Source organism: Salmo salar, chromosome ssa21, assembly GCF_905237065.1.
Source record: "Salmo salar chromosome ssa21, Ssal_v3.1, whole genome shotgun sequence".
Taxonomy (NCBI): Eukaryota; Metazoa; Chordata; class Actinopteri; order Salmoniformes; family Salmonidae; genus Salmo; species Salmo salar.
Genome location: NC_059462.1, coordinates 21,051,366 through 21,075,264, shown reverse-complemented (window position 1 = coordinate 21,075,264; position 23,899 = coordinate 21,051,366). Strand labels below are relative to the sequence as shown.

Below are 23,899 nucleotides of genomic sequence, written 5' to 3'. Positions count from 1 at the left end.
ACAGGTGCCCTAGAGAGAGAGAGAGAGAGATAGAGAGGGAGAGTTAGGAGTCCTATGTTCGACACCTTGATCGCCTGACTGGGACAGGACAGCACCTGACTTGAACTGACACTCACAGTCCAGGCACTTAAACTCAATCAACTGGCCTTTAGATTGAACCTTCAGATGAAGCTGTTAGGGATTCCTTGTACTAGGACCACTGTAACCAACTACGTCTCCTCTCAGTTTAGCTTGGGGAGTGAGGAGGACTTGGAACCGGCTCTCCCTTTCACTTCCTTCCACATGGAGAGCGAACAACAACATCTGCCGCCAGAGAAAGCCACACTGGCCACGGCAGAGGAGGTGTTGGTGGAGGAGGAAGAGGAGGAGGAGCAGCAACAGGAGGTTCGGGAGCAACCGGAGGATGAGGAAGGTGATGAAGAGTCCAACAACAGGTGGGCCCAGTAGCTAGCAAGACAATAGACAGTATATTGGCTGTGGTGTGAAACAATTAGTAATTTCAAATCAGGCAATTGTATTGTTCACTACGATATCCAGTAATAATCCAACACTTCATATTTTGTTAACACACCTCGCCGTAAGGCACGAGGTGAAACTAGGATGTTACTAACTAGATTATATGCATAATAAATTATACATTAAGAAATCGCAAAACTGAAGTGCACTAAAATAGTACAGTGCCTACAATATTTGTTTTGTGTGACAGAGGTCCGTACTCAACATTTTAAGATGTTTAAAGATCTCATCAAACAATGCAAATACCAGCTCGTCCTACAATGCTATTAATTTTGTACACTTCAAAACAGTCAATGCTCATTATGCCCAAATCCAGTAGATTTCTGTTTTTAAGTGAACATCTAAAAACATCAAAGCATTTACAGTGCCTTGCAAAAGTATTCAGACCCCTTGGATTTCTTCAATCAATCAATCAAACATATTTTTAAAGCCCTTTTTACATCAGCAGATGTCACAAAGTGCTATACAGAAACCCAGCCTAAAACCCCCAACAGCGAGCAATACAGATGTAGAACCACTGTGGCTAGGAAAAACTCCCTAGAAAGGGAGGAACCATGCTTTGGGTGGTGGCCAGACCTCTTCTGGCTGTGCTGGGTGGAGGTACATGGCCATTAAGGCCAGATTGTTCTTCAAGATGTTCAAACGTTCATAGATGACCAGCAGAGTGAAATAATAATCACAGTGGTTGTAGATGGTGCAACAGGTCAGTACATCAGGACTAAACATAGGAGGGCCAAGCACAGGAAGTAGCTCTTTCAGTAGTTCAGTTGGAATAGAGTCCAGTATGCAGCTTGAGGGTTGAGGCCATGACTATTTTCATTAATGTGTCATGAGATACAGGATTCAAAAACTTGAGTGTCTCCATCGATCCTAGGTCCTGGCACTTCTGTGCTGACTCAGGACAACTGAACTTTGGAGAAATACACAGATTCAAAGAGGAGTCCGTAATTAGCTTTCTAATGATCATGACATTTCTAATGATAATGAAGTTCATTGAAGAAGTTCATGAATTCATCACTGCTGAAGTAAAAGCCATCCTCTGTTGTTGAATGCTGCTTTTTAGTTAGCTTTGCGACAGTATCAAAAATACATTTTAGATTGTTCTTATTCTCCTCAATTAGGTTGGAAAAAATAGGATGACCGAGCAGCAGTGAGGGCTCTTCGATATTGCACGGTTCTGTCTTTCCAAGCTAGTCGAAGACTTCCAATTTAGTGGAGTGCCATTTTCGTTCCAATTTTCTGAAAGATTGCTTCAGGGCTCAGGTATTTTCTGTATACCAGGGAGCAAATTTCTTGTGACAAATGTTTTTTGTTTTTAGGGGTGGGACTGCATCTAGAGTATTACGCAAAGTTAAATTTAGATCCTCAGTTAGGTCATTGATCGATTTTTGTACTCTGACGTCCTTGGGTAGGTGGAGGGAGTCTGGAATGGCATCTAGGAATCTTTTGATGATCCTTGGTTGGGGTCTGAGCAGATTATTTTTTACGATTGCAAACGTAATAAGATGTTGATCCGATAGTCCAGGATTATGACAAAACCCACGGAGTTGATGATGGCCCCGAAAGCCTTTTGGAGTGGGTCTGTGGACTTTTCAATGTGAATATTAAAGTCATCAAAAATTGGAATATTATCTGCCATGACTACACAAGGTCAATAGGATTCCAAGGAACTCAGTGAGGAATGTTGTATACGGCCCAGGTGGCCTGTAAACAGTAGCTATAAAAAGTGATTGAGTAGGCTGCATAGATTTCATGACTAGATTCTGAAAAGATGATGTTTTTTTTGGTTTTTTGCTGTCGTAAATGTTAACACCTCCACCTTTGCAGGATGCGCGGGGGATATGGTCACTAGTGTAACCAGGAGGAGAGGCCTCATTTAACACAGTAAATTCATCAGGCTTGAGACATGTTTCAGTCAGGCCAATCACATCAATATTAGTTAATTGACTATGACTGCCTTGGAAGTGAGGGATCTAACATTATGTAGCCCTATTTTGAGATGTGAGATATCACAATCTCTTTCAATAATTACAGGAATGGAGGAGGTCTTTATTCTAAACATCGCCATGTTTAGTTTTGCTCAACCTATATTGAGGCACAGACAGTCTCAATGGGGATAGCTAAGCTGACTACACTGACTGTGCTAGTGGCAGACTCCACTAAGCTGGCAGGCTGGCTAAAAGCCTGGCCTGCACCCTATCTCATTGGGGAGCGAGAGGAGTTAGAGCCCTGTCTATGTTGATAGATAAGATGAGAGCACCCCTCCATCCAGGATGGAGTCCGTCACTCCTCATCAGGCCAGTCTTGGTCCTGTTTGTGGTGAGTCCCAGAAAGAGGGCCAATTATCTACAAATTCTATCTTTTGGGAGGGGCAGAAAACAGTTTTCAACCAGCGATTGAGTTGTGAGACTGCTGTGGAGCTCATCACTCCCCCTAACTGGGAGGGGGCCAGAGACAATTACTCGATGCGGACACATCTTTCTAGCTAATTTACAAGCTGAAGCTATGTTGAGCTTGGTGACCTCTGACTGTTTCATCCCAACATTGTTGGTGCCAACGTGGAAAGCAATATCCCTATATTCTCTACACTCGCCAGTTTTAGCCTTAGCCAGCACCATCTTCAGATTAGCCTTTACATCGGTAGCCCTGCCCTCTGGTAAACACAGTGTATGGCTGGATATTGCCAATGACTAGGGTTTTCAATTTGTCAGAGTGAATGGTGGGAGGCTTCGGCGGCTCAGACCCCGTAATGGGTGGAGGAGAGACCTGAGAAGGCGCGGCCTCTGACTCAGACTTGTTGCTTAATGGGGAGGTTGAAAGTTTGTTGGCTGAATGAGCGACACCGGTTGAGCATGCCAACACCATTTCTTTGCAGAAGCCTTGAGAAATTTGTTCGGCTGCAGGGACTGTGCAGGGGGATGTCTACTACTATCTGTACTTACTGGTGGCACAAACACTGTTTCATCCTTTCCTACACTTACAGTTGGGGGGAAAAAGTATTTGATCCCCTGCTGATTTTGTACGTTTGCCCACTGACAAAGAAAGGATCAGTCTATAATTTTAATGGTAAGTTTATTTGAACAGTGAGAGACAGAATAACAACAAAAATATCCAGAAAAACACATGTCAAAACTTGTATAAATTGATTTGCATTTTAATGAGGGAAATAAGTATTTGACCCCCTCTCAATCAGAAAGATTTCTGGCTCCCAGGTGTCTTTTATAGAGGTAACGAGCTGAGATTAGGAGCACACTCTTAAAGGGAGTGCTCCTAACCACAGCTTGTTACCTGTAAAAAAGACACCTGTCCACAGAAGCAATCAATCAATCAGATTCCAAACTCTCCACCATGGCCAAGACCAAAGAGCTCTCCAAGGATGTCAGGGACAAGATTGTAGACCTACACAAGGCTGGAATGGGCTACAAGACCATCGCCAAGCAGCTTGGTGAGAAGGTGACAACATTTGGTGCGATTATTCGCAAATGGAAGAAACACAAAAGAACTGTCATTATCCCTCGGCCTGGGGCTCCATGCAAGATCTCAGCTCGTGGAGTTGCAATGACCATGAGAATGGTGAGGAATCAGCCCAGAACTACACGGGAGGATCTTGTCAATGATCTCAAGGCAGCTGGGAGCATAATCACCAAGAAAACAATTGGTAACACACTACGCCGTGAAGGACTGAAATCCTGCAGCGCCCGCAAGGTCCCCCTGCTCAAGAATACATATACAGGCCCATCTGAAGTCTGCCAATGAACATCTGAATGACTCAGAGGACAACTGGTGAAAGTGTTGTGGTCAGATGAGACCAAAATGGAGCTCTTTGACATCAACTCAACTCATCGTGTTTGGAGGAGGAGGAATGCTGCCTATGACCCCAAGAACACCATCTTCACCGTCAAACATGGAGGTGGAAACATTATGCTTTGGGGGTGTTTTTCTGCTAAGGGGACAGGACAACTTCACCGCATCAAAGGGACGATGGACGGGACCATGTACCGTCAAATCTTGGGTGAAAACGTCCTTCCCTCAGCCAGGGCATTGAAAATGGCTCGTGGATGGGTATTCCAGCATGACAATGACCCAAAACACACGGCCAAGGCAACAAAGGAGAGGCTCAAGAAGAAGCACATTAAGGTCCTGGAGTGGCCTAGCCAGTCTCCAGACCTTAATCCCATAGAAACTCTGTGGAGGGAGCTGAAGGTTCGAGTTGCCAAACGTCAGCCTCGAAACCTTAATGACTTGGAGAAGATCTGCAAAGAGGAGTGGAACAAAATCCCTCCTGACATGTGTGCAAACCTGGTGGCCAACTACAAGAAACGTCTGACCTCTGTGATTGCCAACAAGGGTTTTGCCACCAAGTACTAAGTCATGTTTTGCAGAGGGGTCAAATACTTATTTCCCTCATTAAAATGCAAATCATTTTATGACATTTTTGACTGGATTTTTTTGTTGTTATTCTGTCTCTCACTGTTCAAATAAACCTACTATTAAAATTATAGACTGATCATTTCTTTGTAAGTGGGCAAACGCACAAAATCAGCAGGCGGATCAAATACTTTTTTCCCCCACTGTAAATTGCACTTGCCTAACGATTGCATCTGAAGCTGTGCTTGCAACACATCTACTCACACCATAAGGCAATAGTTACTGTGTATATTATGAGTACAGCGACTGCAATTGGATGGCATAGTGCTGATGTTAATGTTACGACTTAGCTTTTTCAGCGGGTGGAGGTCCTATAGAACCATGTCCAAATAAAGCATCCGGGGTGAAAATGTTAAAGGAAAAAAGTTGAGCGAGGAAAAAATTAAGACGTCGATAAGTGTATTAAAAGAATAAACTGAAATGTTTGGCAGATAGCCAGGTAGTAACAAACAGCACAGCAGCACGGATACAAGTCCGGAGCTAGCTGGCCGCAGAGCCTCACATTTTATTGTGTTACACAGTGGGATTAAAATTGATTTAATTGTCATTTTTTTGTCAACAATATACACAAAATATTCTGTAATGTCAGTGGAAGAAAAGTATATATTTTTTTTATTCATATTTTTTATAACTGAAATATAGTTGTTGCCTAAGTATTCAGCCTCTTTGTTTTGGCAAGCCTAAATTAGTTCATGAGTCAAATGTGGCTTAACAAATCACATAAAAAGTTACATGTTACGTTACAGCCTTATTCTAAAATGGATTAAATAAAAATAATCCTCATCAATCTACACACAATACCCCATAGTGACAAAGCGAAAACAGATTTCTAGACATTTTTGCAAATGTATTACAAATAACAATCAGAAATACCTTATTTGCAGAAATAGTCATACCCTTTTGCTATGAGACTCTAAATTGAGCTCAGGTGCATCCTGTTTCTATTGATTAACCTTGAGATGTTTCTACAACTTGATTGGAGTCCATCTGTGGTAAATTCAATTGATTGGAAATGATTTGGAAAGGCACACACCTATCTATATAAGGTCCCACAGTTGACAGTACATGTCAGAGCAAAAAACAAGCCATGAGGTCGAAGGAATTGTCTGTAGAGCTCTGAGACAGGATTAGGTCGAGGCACAGATCTGGGGAAGGGTACCAAAAACATTTCTGCAGCATTGAAGGTCTCCAAGAACACAGTGGCCTCCATCATTCTTAAGTGGAAGAAGTTTGGAACCACCGAGACTTCCTAGATCTGACTGCCTGGCCAAACTGAGCAATCTAGGTAGAAGTGCCTTGGTCAGGAAGGTGACCAACACTCCGATGGTTACGCTGACAGAGCTCTAGAGTTCTTCTGTGGAGATGGGAGAACCTTCCAGAAGGACAACCATCTCTGCAGCATTCCACCAATTAGGCCTTTATCATAGACTTGCCAGACAGAAGCCACTCCTCAGCCCGCTTGGAGTTTGCCAAAAGGCACCTAATGACTTTTAGACTATGAGAAACAAGATTCTATGGTCTGATGAAACCAAGATTGAACTCTTTGGCCTGAATGCCAAGCGACACATCTGGAGGAAACCTGCCACCATCCCTACGGTGAAGCATGGTGGTGGCAGCATTATGCTGTGGGGATGTTTTTCTATGGCAGGAACTGGAAGAGTATTCAGGTTTGAGGCACAGATGAATGGAGCAAAGTACAGAGAGATCTTTGATGAAAACCTGCTCCAGAGCACTCAGGACCTCAGACTCGGGCGAAGGTTCATCTTCCAACTGGACAACAACCCTAAGCACACAGCCAAGACAATGCAGGAGTGGCTTCGGGATAGGTCTCTGAATGTCCTTGAGTGGCTCAGCCAGAGCCCGGACTTGAACCCGATCGAACATCTCTGGAGAGACCTGAAAATAGCTGTGCAGCAACACTCCCCATCCAACCTGACAGAGCTTGAGAGGATCTGCAGCGAAGAATGGGAGAAACTCCCCAAATACAGGTGTGCCAAGCTTGTAGTGTCATACCCAAGAAGACTCGAGGCTGTAATCGCTGCCAAATATGCTTCAACAAAAATACTGAGTAAAGGGTCTGAATACTTATGTAAATGTGATATTTTAGTTTTAAAGTTTTTAATAAATGTGCTAACATTTCTAAAAACCTGTTTTTGGTTTGTCATTATGGGGTATTGTGTGTAGATTGATGAGGGGAAAAAACAATTTAATACATTTTAGAATAAGGCTGTAATCTAACAATGTGGAAAAGTCAAGGGGTCTGAATACTTTCTGGAGGCACTGTAAGGTCCCTCAGTCAAGCATTTAATTTCAAGCACAGATTCAACTACAAAGACCAGGGTGCTTTTCAAATGCCTCATAAAAAAGGGCAGTGATTGGTTGATGGCTAACAATAACAAATCCGACATGAATATCTTTAATCTTCATGGTTTAGTTAATAATTATGCTGTGCAGTATGTATTAAACCACCAAGACACCTCAAAGATATTGTCGTCCTTCTGAACTGAGCTGCAGGACAGGAATTAAACTGCTCAGGGATGTTACAATGAGGCCATTGGTGATTGTAGGGCAGCTACAGAGTTCAATAGCTGTGATGGGAGAGATCTGAGGATGGATCAACAGCATTGTAGTGACTCCACAATTATGACCTAAATGAAGTTAAACAATGAACACAAATATACAAATGGAATAAATGTTTTGGCCTATATTCAAAGCCCTATGTTTGGGGCAAATCTAACACACCACTGAGACACTGCCTCCTTATTTTCAAGCATGGTGGTGGCTGCATCATGATATGGGTATGCTTGTCATCGGCGAATACTTGGGAGTTTTTCAGGATTTGGCTCAGCACAGACAAAATCCTCGAGCAAAACCTGCTTCAGTCTGCTTTAAACCAGACACTGGGAGATTAATTTACCTTTCAGAAGGACAATAACCTACAACAGAAGGACAAATATACACTGGAGTTGCTTACCAAGAAGACAGTGAATAAGAACCAAGAAGACAGAGGCCAAGTTACAGTTTTGACTTAAATCTGCTTGACAACCTATGGTAAGACTTGAAAATTGCTGTACAGCCATGATCCCCAACATCTTGAAAGACCTTGAATAATTTGGAATAGCATAATAGGCAAATATTGCACAATCCATGTGTGCAAAGCTCTTTGAGAGTTACCCAAGAAGACTCACAGAAGACTTGCTGCCAAAGGTGTTTCTAATATGTATGCACCCAGGGAATTGAATAATTATGCAACTAATTAATTTTTTGTTACATTTTTTTTAAATAAATATTTTTTTCTTCCACTTTGACATTACAGAGTATTTGGTGTAAATTGTTGATAAAAAAATATTTAATAATACCACTTTGCAACACAAGAAACTGAAAAAATCGAAGGGGTCTGAATACTTTTGCAAGGCACACACTGTATGTGTCTCAAATGGCCAAAGTGTGCCTGTCACAATCATGTCTCGGGGGGCACGTACCCTAGATATGATCTGTACTGTATGAGTAAACGCATCTGGCTCATAAACACAAACAGCTATGAGAATATGAATTATTTGGTAATGGTTTGAATAATGTATGGAAGCATCCTGGGAGGTGGAACTGTGTGGAGCCCAGGATCATATTCATTAGGGCACAACGTAGCAAAACATTTTGCAACAGAAAAGAAACATGAGCATTTTTTATTGTAAATTTGTTTTTCTTCCATTTGGAGCCTAATGAACACAAACCAGTTATTGTCTCTCCCCTCTACAGGGCGGTTAATCTCACTGATTTATTATTGCTGCAGTGAACAAGAAACGTAGTAACAATGTCATGTACTGTTATGCTATCGTTGCCTGAGTGAAAGCAGCCAAAGACTCACCCTGTGAGGAAGCCAATGTTGTGGTGAAGATATTGTGGTGCTGTGCTGTGTTCTGGCGCCCTCTGTTGCAAGATGGACTACACTACGTCCAACAATCTGACCGCTCCCAGATGATTTATACTGTGTGTGCGTGTGCCAGTCAAGATGTTTGCTTGAGCTCATGTTAATTTTTGAAGAAGAAAAAGTAGAAAGTAGATACTCTAGTTCTAATACTTTGGGATAAAAAGCACCGCTGTGTAATGGTTTATGGCTGTTTGTCCTTCATGATAGTTGATGCAATGGATTACAGATTACCTGACATACTTCTAAAGCAAATGTTGGAAGAATCTCTACGATGGATTTTCACACATACTCAAGTGAACCCCACTGTCCTCCCCTCCCCAGGTGCCCCCCCTCTGTGGACCCCCCTAGCGTGACCCCCTGCGGCTGGTTCAGGAGGAATCCCCTCCACCCTGCACCGAGGACCAGTTACGACCTGCGGGAGCGCATCTGCATCGGCAGTATGACGACCATGGAAACAGCTGTGTACCAGAAGGTGCCCACTGACGACGCTGAGGCTGAGATGCTGGCTAGCGCTGATCTGGACGACATGAAAAGTAAGACACACACACACACACACACACACACACACACACATACTTAAACAGAGAGAATGGACCAGTCCCCAAATCAACCACTCTAGCCAACCATCGTGCTGGAGAGCTGACCCCCAGCAGCCCTAATCAGACACACCTGATTCTACTAATCTGCTGCTTCTCGGTACCTTGATTGGCTGAATCGGGTGTATTTATGTAGGGCTGGAACAAAAGCCTGCACACCAGCTCCTGGAGGAGGGTTGACCACCCATGCATGGCTTAGCCCCTGTTTTCTGAAAGGCATACCATTTTTTGTTTGTGCTGGTTCAAATTAACCTAGGCCATACCTTGCGACTTTACCCAAACTCTCAGTTCCAGAATCGGCACCTTGACGGACAGGGAGGACAAAACCCAGTCAGCATCCTTCATACCTCACAAAAACAGGTTGCTCCATGCTCCAGTTGCCTTCCCAGTTGTTCTGCGGTGGAAGATTGAAGGGATAAAAGTACAGGGATAAAATATCAATCATAAATCACTTATCCCACACACAGCATGATGTACTAATGCCACAGTACACAAAAATAAAATGCTGGGTTAAAAACAGCCCACTGTTGTAACGTAACAAAATGTGGAAAAAGTCAAGGGGTCTGAATACTTTCCGAATGCACAGTATTTATGACAAGGGGGATTGAGGAGATAATAGACATTGTGTAACCTTATATTGCTGAATAGAATATCCCCAAAACATTGTGAGAAATTAATATAGGCTATATAGTGGTTTGGGCTAATGTGAAAACATAAACCAACAAATGGTCCGCTCATAGAAGTTTATGATAAGTGATAATTCATTAAAGTAAAGTTTAGCTACTTACCAGTTGGATAACTGTCCATTTGGTGAAGCAGGAACAGGTTTGTGTCTCCAATTCCTTTCTGGAATATGGAAAATGTTTCCAGGACACCAGAGTTTTTGTTGGCAGCAAAATCCCTGTGGTCGCAAGAGCAAACGAACTGCTCCTCATCATCAATAAGTTACTCCATGTCTGTAACAATTGTAGTCACATATTAGAATTCCCTGCAGCACAAACATTCCTCATTTGTAGGCATTGGAGCGCAATTGCCACAACTGTACCACCAGTCTGTGTTGATGCTGGGGATGGGTTGGGGCTCCAGACCAATAGCTCACATAGAACAGATCTACCTTTTCTTAGACTTGCTTTCAATGAGAATGACAGATCTCTAACTCACATTTCTATGTGAATTTTGTTGGGTTGCCCAAAAAGTTACATATTGCTGCTTTCAGAATCCTCACTACTTCTACTTTTTTTTATCAGTGACATCAAACTCCATATAAGGGCATATCGTGACGTTTCCCCCACGAGGTCACTCATGCAGTTGTTACCCATCTCTGCTGTTGTGGTAGTTGGTGACATAAAATAATGATATGAAATAACACAAATATTTTAGGTGGAAAAGTGCACATTTCCTGACTTAAAACTGATACAAAATAGCTCATTCGGACGTACGCTTTCAATAAGACAATTAATTTATCCACAGTTCGCAGATTTGTGAATCATGCATTCACTGACAACGGAGAAGACTGAGGCCTGCATCCAGCAACTTCACGAGTCACGTGATCTGTTTTTGCAGCTGTCTCTCAGTTCTGCAGTCCAGAGAGAGAGAGAGGTACTGTATTATTGTAGATCAGGGTTCATCAACTAGATTCAGCCGCGGGCAGATTTTTTCTTAAATGGAAGGCCAGGGGCCGGAACATAAATACAAATAATTTGTTGACTGCAAATTCACCGCAAGAATCCCAAATAGATATAATATTTCACTTAAACATAATCATTTCAAACCTTTTTTACATTTGTATACTATCACATATATCTCTCTATTATGCGTGGGAATATTTTGCAATATATTTCCAAAATTATAATAACTTGGGAGACAGTGGGGGAACCCTGCCGTAGAGCATATTCCTGAAGGGAAAAAGTGAAGAGAAAAATGCAATTGTAGGGCATTATTGATGTAAAAATATATTACACATCTGTCTAATAATATTATCTGTGTATTATTATTCTATTTAAGGTATGTTGTTTATATACAGTACCAGTCAAAGCTTTGGACACACCTACTCATTCAAGGGTTTTTCTTAATTTTTTACTATTTTCTACATTGTAGAATAATAGTGAAGACACCAAAACTATGAAATAACACATATGGAATCATGTAGTAACCAAAAAAGTGTTAAACAAATCTAAATATATTTTAGATTCTTCAAAGTAGCCACCCTTTACCTTGATGACAGCTTTGCGCACTCTTGGCATTCTGTCTACCAGTTTCACCTGGAATGCTTTTCTAACAGTCTTGAAGGAGTTCCCACATATGCTGAGCACTTGTTGGCTGCTTTTCTTTCACTCTGTGGTCCAACTCATCCCAAACCATCTCAATTTGGTTGCTGTGATTGTGGAGGCCTGATCATCTGATGAAGCACTCCATCGCTCTCCTTCTTGGTCAAATAACCTTTACACAGCCTGGAGGTGTGTTGGGTCATTGTCCTGTTGAAAAACAAATGATAGTCCCGCTAAGCGCAAACCAGATGGGATGGTGTATCGCCGCAGAATCCTTTGGTAGCCATGTTGGTTATGTTTCTGGAATTCTAACTAAATCACAGACAGTGTCACCAGCAAAGCACCATCACACCTCCTCCTCCATGCTTCACGGTGGGAACTACAATTGTGGAGATCATCCGTTCAAGGTTGGAACCACAAATCTCAAATTTGGACTCATCACACCAAAGGACAGATTTCCACCTGTCTAATGTCCATTGCTCATGTTTCTTGGCCCAAGAAAGTATTTTCTTATTATTGGTGTCCTTTAGTAGTGGTTTCTTTGAAGAAATTTGACCATGAAGGCCAGATTCACACAGTCTCCTCTGAACAGTTGATGTTGAGATGTGTCTGTTACTTGAACTCTGAAGCATTTATTTGGGCTGCAATTTCTGAGGCTGGTAACTCTAATGAACGTATCCTCTTCAGCAGCGGTAACTCTGTGTCTTCCTTTCCTGTGGCGGTCCTCATGAGAGCCAGTTTCATCATAGCGCTTGATGGTTTTTGCGACTGCACTTGAAGAAACCTTCAAAGTTCTTGATATTTTCCATATTGACTGACCTTCATGTCTTAAAGTAATGATGTATTGTCATTTCTCTTTGCTTATTTGAGCTGTTCTTGCTATAATATGGACTTGGTCTTTTACCAAATAGGGCTATCTTCTGTATACCCTCCCTACCTTGTCACAACACAACTGATTGGCCCAAACACATTAAGAAGGAAAGTAATTCCACAAATACATTTTTAACAAGGCACTCCTGTTAATTGAAATCCGTTCCAGGTGACTACCTCATGAAGCTGGATTGAGAGAATGCCAAGATTGTGCAAAGCTGTCATCAAGGCAAAGGGTGGCTACTTTGAAGAATCTCAAATATAAAATCAAATATATACTTTTTTGATTACTACATGATTCCATATGTGTTATTTAATAGTTTTGATGTCTTCACTATTATTCTACAATGTATAAAATAGTAAAAAAATAAAGACAAACCCTTGAATGTATATATAGAGTGAGCGACTCTCTTTATTTTTATGACAAATAAATGGGTAGCACTCCCTGGCCCATTCCACGATCCCTGGGCAATAATTAACAGAAGAGATCAGTTGCCGATTCTCCTTGACAGCAACCCTGCCCCAGGCCCTTCCTGCTTTTACCCACCCAGCAAGGGAAGCATTGACCAGATGCTCAGACCAGATGGAAATAGAACAAGAAACAGGGCACCCACTATGAAACAGACAGTCTATCAGATGTAGGCGATAGGACAGTAAGATGTCAGGCTATAGCACATATATCCTATAGCTCATATCCGTTCCACCTCCTCCCCGTCACTTTCCACTCCGACGAGTCCATATTGTCATTCAGTCACAGCACACAGCAGTATATTTGTGGTTTACAATGATAGTTTGATGTGGTACAGGGTTATGGTTTGATGTTTGATGATTGTTAACTGGCATTATGTATGGAAAGCCCTAGCATAGTTTTTTAACAGGACATAACTTTAAAACAACCAGGGTTAAAACATAGAGGATGTACTGTAGCACTGCATTTGAATCTAGTACTATAGCATTCATGATAACCGTTTGAAATGTTCACAGAGATTTGGCCTATCTTGACCATGGCACTGTGAGTTCCATTGCCCCACTGAGAGTGTACTTGTTCATTCACTGAGAGTAACATGGCTGATGTGAGTTACCAGTGACCCTGCTTGGTAATGCTAGAGAGCATAGTTGTGATATGGATTACTAGTGACTATGCTTGACAATGTTATAGAGCAGGATTGTTTTGAAGCTTCACCAACTGGTGCTTATGTTCAGAATGCCTCTAAGCAAGTGAAACACATGCGCACACACACACACACACACACACACACACACACACACACATACACTGTTAACACAGGTTTGAGGAAAGGTCAGTGTTCAGCTCAGGTACCCGTTGTGGGCGAAGAGTGGCACACCATTAGAAATAATCACAGTTTCCATGGAGACCTGTGCTGGAGACAGGCTATTGCTCCAAAGCAGAGTACCATGCTGTGTAACAGCAGTATGCCTACTGTTTGTCTGTATGTGACTGTGCCTCTGTGTCTGTGTTACGGAATTATGATTTTCTCAGCTGTGTGGATGTTTTCTGAGAGAAGAAGAGAGCCATCATTTCAATGTTTTCCTCTTGAGCCTCTGATTCAGCCTTGACTCTGCTCTTGCTGCCTGCCCTCACCCCACCAGCATGCCCCACCCCAGCCATGTGTCCATCCCAGGATCAATAGACAGCCAGCGTCAAGGAAACGGGTGAATTGGCCCAATAGATTAGAGGGAGGTCTGAAAAAAAGTGGATCAGTTTGTATCAGTATTTCCTTTTGGAATGACAGCTCGAGCCCCCTGTTACTCTTGCTGTGGGATCAGCACGGGGGGGCCTTCCGAGCTTTACACTTCTGCCTGCTCAAGCCTGCACTGCCTGAGGCTGTACCACTAACTCTACTACCGACACCACTTACACCTCCGTCTGCGCCGATGGGAGGATAGCAGCAGTGTGAAATTTCTCTTCCGCTTTTGAGGTGGATTGGGGCAAATTAGGAGGACGCTGAGAAGATAAATATCTGTTTAGTCTTTTTTTGTCTGACTTTTTCTCCCACACTTTTTTCCTCATTTCCATTCTTCGTCCTCCATAGGGTACCCTCACTTGGTAGAGTGGATTTCCAGTGACAACAGCTAGTCCAGAATAGGACCTATAGAATCAACTCTGGGGCAGCCAGCGAGAGAACGCCTGCCAAAAAACATTCAAAAACCTCCACCTGAGCCCATAGTAGTCTGCAGAGTGGACATAGTGTTTTGGTAACCAGCAGCCACTACTCCAGCTTTGCTTGTGCTCCAGCTCCTGTTTCTGACGAATAACACAGAAGACGCCCAGGCTTGGCTGACAGCTAACACCAACACCTCGGCGAGAGACGGCAGGCGAGAGATTGCCAGAACCCTGGATGAGCAGGGCGCCCACCTGGAGCAGGGTGGGGAGGAGGCACCACAGACACCGGCGCCGACCCAAGAGATGACAGACCCCATGGGGCAAGAGAACAAGGGACCACCAGCCCCCTCTTCGGAGGAGGTGATTGGAGACAAACACCCCTATTCAGAAGGGACCAACACCAAGGCAACCACCAACATTCACCGACCAGGGACATTGGACACCTCACCCCAGTGTCCCCCTGTGCTCCTCCGGCATAGCGAGGGAGCAGAGGTTGTGCGCCGCGCCTCTAAGTTCAACATGGTGCGCTTGGAGGACTTTGAGGAGTTTGTTTTTGATTTCGATGACTATGACCTGCTGGAGTCCATCCATGACCACATGGGGTCCCCTGAGAACCCAGACCCCTTGGAGCACCTCCGTAAGTACCAGGGCTCCCACCCCCCCCAAGGGAAGCAGTGTGTGGCCATGGAAGAATGGACAACACTTTACAACAAATTCCCAAGTGTTAAATTAACTCTGAAAGTGTGGACCCAGGTAGACACTGTACAGTGTTGATTTAACACACTGCTTAGTGCTTGTTGCATTCATAAATTTTCAGTCTTATGGACTTCACCGAGTGAGATCCTAAGTGAATATGTTATCATAGACATTTAATTATTTAACCCATTACAATGTATTTCATAAGCCTTACTTTAAGGGCTTACACACAAAAAACTACTGGGTTGTTTGGATGACCCAACTGCTGGGTTGCAGGCATTTTTAAAAAGAGCAAGGTTGGTTTGTTGATGCTGGGTTATTGAGATATGACCCAGCGGGTCAGATTAGAAGACTGGAGGCATGGCTTAGTAGGGGTGTGACTTTCAGGAAGTTGTTTTTGGCCACATGTGAGTGTAAATGTAATTCCGGTTCATCATTTCTGTTGAATTGTTTTTACATGTTACGGTCAAACACTGACACTTTTGAAGCTTTAATGAAGCTTACAGAAGTGTATGAGTTTGTTAAAAGTCAATGAATTAAATTAATGAAAACCCAATTGATGGTTAAATTAACTCATGTTTGGGTAATCTGAACAACACAACATGTTGAGTTATTTACAGAACCTGACACATATATGTGTAATTCCTATTGAAATCCAGCCAGCGTGGGCATAACCCAATTTTTGGAACGTTTTATCACCCGCAACCTGGATTCAGAATGTCTGCCAAGGTCAGGAAGAAAGCAATATGAGACTACCTAAAGCATCTAAACTGGAACAACCATTTCAGTAATGGGTGCAATAAGTCCAAGTAACATAATTGGATTAGTTTAGAAAATATTAATAATTTATATTTGGGAAGCATATATAAATCACCTTTTCATTTGGTGATGTCTGTTAGCACCTGTTTTGAGTTAGTTCGTTAGTGGGGGTATTTAGTCTGTCTTTCTTGGTTTAGGGTTGTGCGGGATTGTTTGTGTTTGCTGTCGTGAGGTTTGGGGATTGTTTTTCTCTGCCTTGTTTGTTCTCGCAAGTACGGGTTTCCCTGGGATGTGTCCCTACTGAGTTCGGGTGTTATTTTGCCTGTTTTGGATTCCTTGTTCCTTGCCTTGTGTTCGGCACTTTTGGACTGGATATATATTAAACGTGTTTCATGTACCTTTGGTCTCCTGCGCCTGACTTCACCCCTCCTGCATTTCTAGAGTATCGTGACAGCTACGGTAGATAGCTACTCTATTGCTGCCAAAATTTGAATGTATGGTGTCAGAAAATATAATTAAAAGTTTAAACTATTCATCCACGGCAAAAGATAATTATATGTCTACCCTTTCATCTGTGTCTGGTCTTTACTAGTTACTGGCTAGCTAGGTCTTCAGCCAGCATGGAACAAAAGGGGGGAAAGGGTCATTCAAAACTCTGACGCAATTTTCGCGTCAACACATCTGTCAGTGCTGCTGTGAACTGCATCATAACAGACATGCCAAATGGGAAATGTGTTAAACAATTGGATGTCATTTATGCAATTTTACTATTGTTTGAATTGCTTTGTGTATCAATGGATTTTCGTGAGATGATTTTACTGCAACGCTGCTCATTGCATCCACATTTCTTGACATAGGCAATTCAAAGAGCTGTCATCAATATAAGATCTCCGCCCACTCAACCTCTTTTCTTGCTTCCTGGTAGTTAGCCATGAGAGAGAAAATAATTTTTCCCCAAAAATTACGTTCCTATCACCGAAAAATATTATGGGTGATATTTTAGTCATTCAAAATGATATTTTACATGGGAATCAGAAGGACTGTTTGGGACCTTTAATTTAAAACTGTTCCAGTGGTCTATACAGGTCCACACTTTCAGTGTTAATTTAACATTCAGAATTTGCTGTGTTGGTATTATGTTGACCTTGTTTTAGGTTAGGATAACTGTGTAAGGGGACAACATACTGTAACATACAGTGCCTTCGGAAAGTATTCAGACCCCTTGACTATTTCCCCGTTTTGTTAGGTTACAGCCTTATTCTAAAATTGATAAATAATTTTTTTCTCTCATCTATCTAAAAGCAATACTCCATAATGATAAAGCAAAAATATGTTTTTAGAAATGTTTGCTAATATATATATATATATTAGCAAACATTTCTAAAAACATATTTTTGCTTTATCATTATGGAGTATTGTTTTTAGATAGATGAGCGAAAAAAATGATATATATATAATGATATATATAAAAAATGAAATATCACATTTACATAAGTATTCAGACCCTTACTCAGTACTTTGTTGAAGCACCTTTGGCAGCGATTACAGCCTCTGGTCTTCTTGGGTTTTACGCTACAAGCTAGGCACACCTGTATTTGGGGCGTTTCTCCCATTCTTCTCTGCAGATCCTCTCATGCTCTGTCAGGTTGGATGGGAAGCGTTGCTACACAGCTATTTTCAGGTCTCTCCAGAGATGTTGGATCCGGTTCCCAGTTGGGGCTTAAGCTGGGCCACTCAAGGACATTCAGACACTAGTCCCTAAGCCACTCCTGCTTTGTCTTGTGTGCTGTGCTTGGGGTCATTGTCCTGTTGGAAGGTGAACCTTTGCCCCAGTCTGAGGTCCTGAGCGCTCTGGAGCAGATTTTCATCAAAGATCTCTCTGTACTTTGTTCCGATCCTGACTCGTCTCCCAGTCCCTGCTGCTGAAAAACATCTCCACAGGATGATGCTGCCTCCACCAAGCTTCACCGTAGGGATGGTGCCAGGTGTCCTCCAGACGTGACGCTTGGCATTAAGGCCAAAGATTTCAATCTTGGCTTCAGCAGACCAGAGAATCTTCTTTCAGATGGACTGCTTCCAGAGGCTGACCCAAAACATCGCCGGCAGAGAAGAGGTATTCGGAGTGGACTTCTAGTCCGACTCAGGAGGCACGCACACCACCCACGGCTTCCGAGTATATTACTCGCTAATGTTCAGTCTTTGGATAATAAAGTTGACGAGCTCATTGCGAGGATTTCCTTCCAGAGAAACATCAGGGATTGTAACATACTTTGTTTCACAGAAATATGTCTCGGGATTTATTGTCTGAGTCCGTACAGCCAGTTGGGTTCTCAGTTCATCACGCAGACAGGAATAAATATCTCTCCGGGAAGAAGAAGGGCGGGGGTGTCTGTTTCATGATTAACTACTCAGGGTGTGATTGTGATAACATACAGGAACTCAAGTCCTTTTGTTCACCCGAACTAGAATACCTCACAATCAAATGCCGACCGTATTACCTCCAATGAGAATTCTCTTCGGTTATAGTCACAGCCGTGTACATTCCCCCTCAAGCAGATACAGCGACTTTTTTGCTCAAGCATGCACTGTCAACTGTGGGACCTTATAAAGACAGGTGTGTGCCTTTCCAAATCATGTCCAATCAATTGAATTTACCATAGGTGGACTCCAATCAAGTTGTAGAAGCATTTCAAGGATGATCAATGGAAACAGGATGCACCTGAGCTCAATTTCGAGTCTCATAGCAAAGGGTCTGAATACTTATGTAAATAATGTTTTTCAGTTTTTTATTTGCAATATATTTTCAAATAAATCTAAAAACCTGTTTTCGCTTTGTCATTATGGGGTATTGGGTGTAGATTGATGAGGAACATGTTTTATTAAATCCATTTTAAAATAAGGCTGTAACGTAACAAAATGTGGAAAAAGTCAAGGAGTCTGAATACTTTCCGAATGCACTGTACATAGGTTATGTTGCTGGTAGTTACTCTCGTAGAGGCCTATGAAATGTGACTGGAAGATTGAATCATGACTTTGGATATTTGTTTTGTTTTGTATACTGTTTCCAGATAAGGCTCATATTTGCCAATATTATAATCTGTTTTACCCTTAGAAGCATATACAGTACCTTGTTCTCATTCATGTATGCCCGAGATAAAGTATGACTATTGATACAGCTAATTAGTATTTGATTTATTGTCTTTCCATTGACATACATTTCAGCTTACATTGATTCCCATGGCTATATATGGCTCCATTTGCTGAAATACATCAGAGTTCCCATTCACTCATGTACTTCAGAGCAACTGTAGATTTTTCCATACTAACGAATGGAGAATGTGAGTCTAAAGTGGAGGAGTAGCACTCAACCCTTTTGGTGGAAAGCCCTGACATTGGTAATTGATTAGTGAGAATTCAGAGTTGTTTTTATTGATTGTATGGAGCGATAAATACAAGCTAATTTCTGCCAATGATTGGTTGGCCTGGCAGTGGAGGTGGGGAAATCAAAGCTTACTCAAGTCCCGGGTCATGGGTGAATTGGAACCCTCTCTACTGCTAAACTATTGATCATGTTTCGTCCTGGGCCCCTCCTTTACTGGAGCGGAAAGAAATCCCATTGACAAACTATACTGTTGTTTTTATGACTGGCATTGGATTTGGACACTTCTGCAGTAGTGCTGTGAGAGTTATCTTGGTGCTGGTCGCAATGACAGTGTTGCACTGGTGTCCAATGACGACCAGAATGGACCCAAAGAGCTCATCAGAGAGTGAAAGGGGACAGGTAATACATACTGGATATACATTACACCTTCTACTGGGTTCATATAGGGGCCACAAGCAGGTTACCTAAGGGATATTTACATTTACATTTTAGTCATTTAGCAGATGCTCTTATCCAGAGCGACTTACAGTAGTGAATGCATACATTTCATTTCATGCATTTTTTAATTTTATTTTTGTATTTTTTAATTGTTATTTTTTTGGGACTGGCCCCCCGTGGGAATCGAACCCACAACCCTGGCATGGCACACACCATGCTGGCGTTGCACACACCATGCTCTACCAACTGAGCCACAGGGAAGACCCTAGCTACAGAGCATTCCCAGAGATACAAAAGAGAAGGGACAAGGGTTACTAATGGGCCCATAGAAGAGTCACCTACTGATCATTCACAACCACATCAAATTACAAACCTTGCTAGTGACCGTAGCTACTGGAGGAAGCTTGTGGTCGACTGTGTTGCAGCTGAAAGATGATGATGTTGATTGATCAATATCTCAATTGTCCTAATTGGGAAAGTCACGCTGCCGCCAGGAATTGACGATATACAAGATGTATAAACCGCATATACACACTACTCACTAAAAGAGGGGCTACAGAGAGAGCAGTGGGAGAATACAGAATGACATGAGTTCCACACTAAGGGGCAATAGAGGATTTACAGAGGGTGAAGCTGCATGGGGTGCTACAGAGGACATTGGAGAGACAGACACTGGTCGCTTACTATGGCAAATAATTGGGGTTACCGAGGGCATACACTATGTTCACTACTGTGTTAATCTGTATCAAATCTTTTCCATCCAGACTGGTAATTGTAGAATCGAAAACAAAGGGGGCAGAGAGGGAGAAAAGTGGGGTTGTCGAGGGCATACTCATTGGCACAAATAGGGCACAGAAGGGGCACAGAGGGAGAGAAGTGGGGTTATGTAGGGCATAGGAGGGGGCATAGAGTGGGTATTAGAGGGGCACAGAGTGCAGATAGGGTCTACAGACGGGGCATTCAGAAGCTACTCAAGATCACAGGCAATACTTTGGGAAGTTATGATGATGATGATGACTTGAATTCACATGTACATACAAAAGTTACATGCATATTGTAGCGACCTTAACCCAACACCTATAGACCTCATCAAGAGGTTCAGGTCTTTTGACGCAATGGCTAAGATGTTGGGTTGACAGTTGTTGGACCCGGGTTCGAATTCCATGTTGGGGATACCCCATAAATTTGCACTGGAAAAATGTTAACACCAACACAAGGGGTTATTTTACTCCAATAAGTGTTAATTCAACACGTACAGAGTTCATTATGTTTAGAGTGTTGGGCCTCAAAATAAGGCCTTATGAAATAGATTGCAATATAATATCATTTTAATGACAACATTCACTTAGGATTGCACTTGGTAAAGTTCATAGGACTGAACATTAATGAATGCAACAACCATGTCTCTGTCACTAATAAATTCAGTCATGGGTGGTAACTCTACAATTTACTTGAAAGGGAAGGCACTCTGGGAAATATGCAAATAAAGCTTTACTAAGCAGTGTATTAGTTCAACACTGTTCAGTGTCTATATGGGTGCACACTTTCAGTATTCATTCAACACTGGGGAATTTGCTGCCCACTTTACGAGCAGCAGACTAACTTTTACTTAGTTAGCAAAGCTCAGAGCGAGTCCAGCCAGTGTGTCTCTTCCACTTCAATACCGAGTTACCCCTGGGAGCACTCCCAAACCTGTTAGCATAGAGCGTTTGTTATGATGATTATATTGTCTGAACAACATCACAGAAAGAAGAATGAATGAATAGAAGGATGGAGGGATGAACTTGGGGTCAGAGGGATGGAGAATGAGAGAGGGAACAAAACAACCTGTTTCCTAGACTTTGTTTATGGCACACTCAGTGGTGGGTGTGACTACAACACAACACAAAGCAGCTGAGGCCTAGAAGTGGTCTGGCCAGGCCTTCTCCCGAGAGTGTCTGCAAAACCAGCCCTTTGATTGGCAGTGTAACTAGCATCTACCCACACACACACACACACATGCACACACATGCACACACATACCCTTGTCCTTAGAGCGTCCTCTTCCTCGTTCCACCCACATCGCCAGGCCCCGCTCCTAAGGAGTAGACAGCATCAATTACGCAAAATTCAATAAAATATGGTTTGTGGCCCGAAGAGCTTCAAATTTAATCAGGCTTTTTTATTCTCTAAAGGTCTGTGGTGGGCGAAAAACCACCCAACATAACGACCCGTCTGTTTGCCTAGCTCCTCTGTTACCCCATGTACCTATTGTGTGCCGTATTTTCTATTTTCTCTTTATTTCCCATGGAAACTTTAAAGGGGCAATCGACAATCATGATATGTACCCATTGAAGTACCCTGTCAGAACCCAAAATATAAGCTTGTTTTGCTCCAATGTTTGTAAGCAAAGTAAATGTAAATAAACACTAAAGCCTCAAAACATGAATTTGAGAGCGGTTACATTTCTCCAGCCCCATCCCGCAGCTTTTTACTGAAACAGGGGCAGGGAGTGCGCTTTGTTATTGTTTCAACTGCTTATTGCGCTTTTAATAAACATCTATAATCAGATTGATTTATTATTCTCTGTCATAAGACATAGCTCCCCCATAGAGACAGGACTCAGCCAGTCTTTTGCCTAGTACACACAGGTTGTATAACACATTTGACATAACAGTTGTGAGATTTGCACACCGCACAACGGTTGTGTTGTGCAGACAAATAAAAACACATGTCAAATGCCTCATACAACCTGAGTGTGTACGATACTATGCCTTCGAGTGAACACAGTTGACCTTTTCTGCAGCTGACCTCCCAGTGTCATTAATAATTGCTCCTGTTGTTGTGCTTTAAGGTCACCGATTCGAGGACAACCCTGGAGTGAGGCGTCACCTGGTGAAGAAGTCATCTCGATGCCAGCTCCTCCAGACCACCAACAGCTCTTCGCAACTGTCCAGCGTGAAGAAGAAGAGGACGGCTGACAAGAAGACCCATGAGGTGAGAGATCAGACTCCACGGCACCAGTTGATTGGCTAATTGATTAATTGACTAATTGGAAATATGAAATCATTGAAAACATATGATCTTCCTAGTAATTTTTTACTGAACATTTAGCAGATCTAAAGCCAGGGAACTTCACTTCACAGTTGGAGTCCCGACATACTGTAGGCCTAAGCCCTCAGTCATAACAATTAGAAGATATATTTTGAGACTGTATAATCTAATCAGTGACCTTTGGAACATATTTTCTAACTTTGTTTACTATTTCTATCAAAGTGTTATCTGAGTAGCTCCCTTGTATCCCATTCGTATGATGTCATAGTCTGGCAAAGGAGTGATCGCCGTCTATTTGGTCCCTTTAATGTTCCAGGAAGGTTGGAGCTAACATCGACTCTGTTAGCTTGCTGTGTGCTCCAAGAACATTCCTTGTAGAAACATTTAATTAAGTCTCCTACAGTGCAAAGCACATATGTCAATTAGACCAAAATACAACTTTTTCCTTAGACTGAATAAGAAAACATTCTGCTTTACTTCATAGACTTTAATATAATTGAATTTGACATTTTTCCATTCAAAAGATCCAATAGATTTTCAACTTTTTTCTCAGTTCTTGAACAAAAAAGAAAAGAAAAAGAGAAGATGAGCCATATGAAGTCATGGATAACTAGGTGTCTGTGTGGTCTCTATAGGTGTTTGTGGAACTCAATGAGCTGATAGTGGATAAGAACCAGGAAATGCGCTGGAAGGAGACGGCCCGTTGGATCAAGTTTGAGGAGGACGTGGAGGAGGAGACAGACCGCTGGGGAAAACCCCACGTGGCTTCGCTTTCCTTCCGTAGCCTGCTGGAGCTCCGCAGGACCATCACACATGGTGACGCCCTCACCACACACACACAAACACACAGATACACATGCA

At 42.4% G+C, this 23,899-nt stretch overlaps 1 protein-coding gene across 4 annotated transcripts in view; it reads left to right on the top strand.

The window, feature by feature from the left end:
* The window catches only part of slc4a3 (solute carrier family 4 member 3), a 122,120-nt gene that overhangs the window by 63,841 nt on the left and 34,380 nt on the right, over nucleotides 1–23,899 (top strand). For all 4 annotated transcript variants that reach the window (XR_001323203.2, XM_014164421.2, XM_045704527.1 and 1 more), the window contains exons 5-8: nucleotides 226–434; nucleotides 9,194–9,405; nucleotides 22,839–22,981; nucleotides 23,674–23,854. Coding sequence is in view for 3 of the 4 variants with exons in the window: in XM_014164421.2 (XP_014019896.1) it covers nucleotides 226–434; nucleotides 9,194–9,405; nucleotides 22,839–22,981; nucleotides 23,674–23,854 (745 nt within the window). In the remaining variant the exon portion in view is untranslated. The remainder of the gene's footprint in view (nucleotides 1–225; nucleotides 435–9,193; nucleotides 9,406–22,838; nucleotides 22,982–23,673; nucleotides 23,855–23,899) is intronic.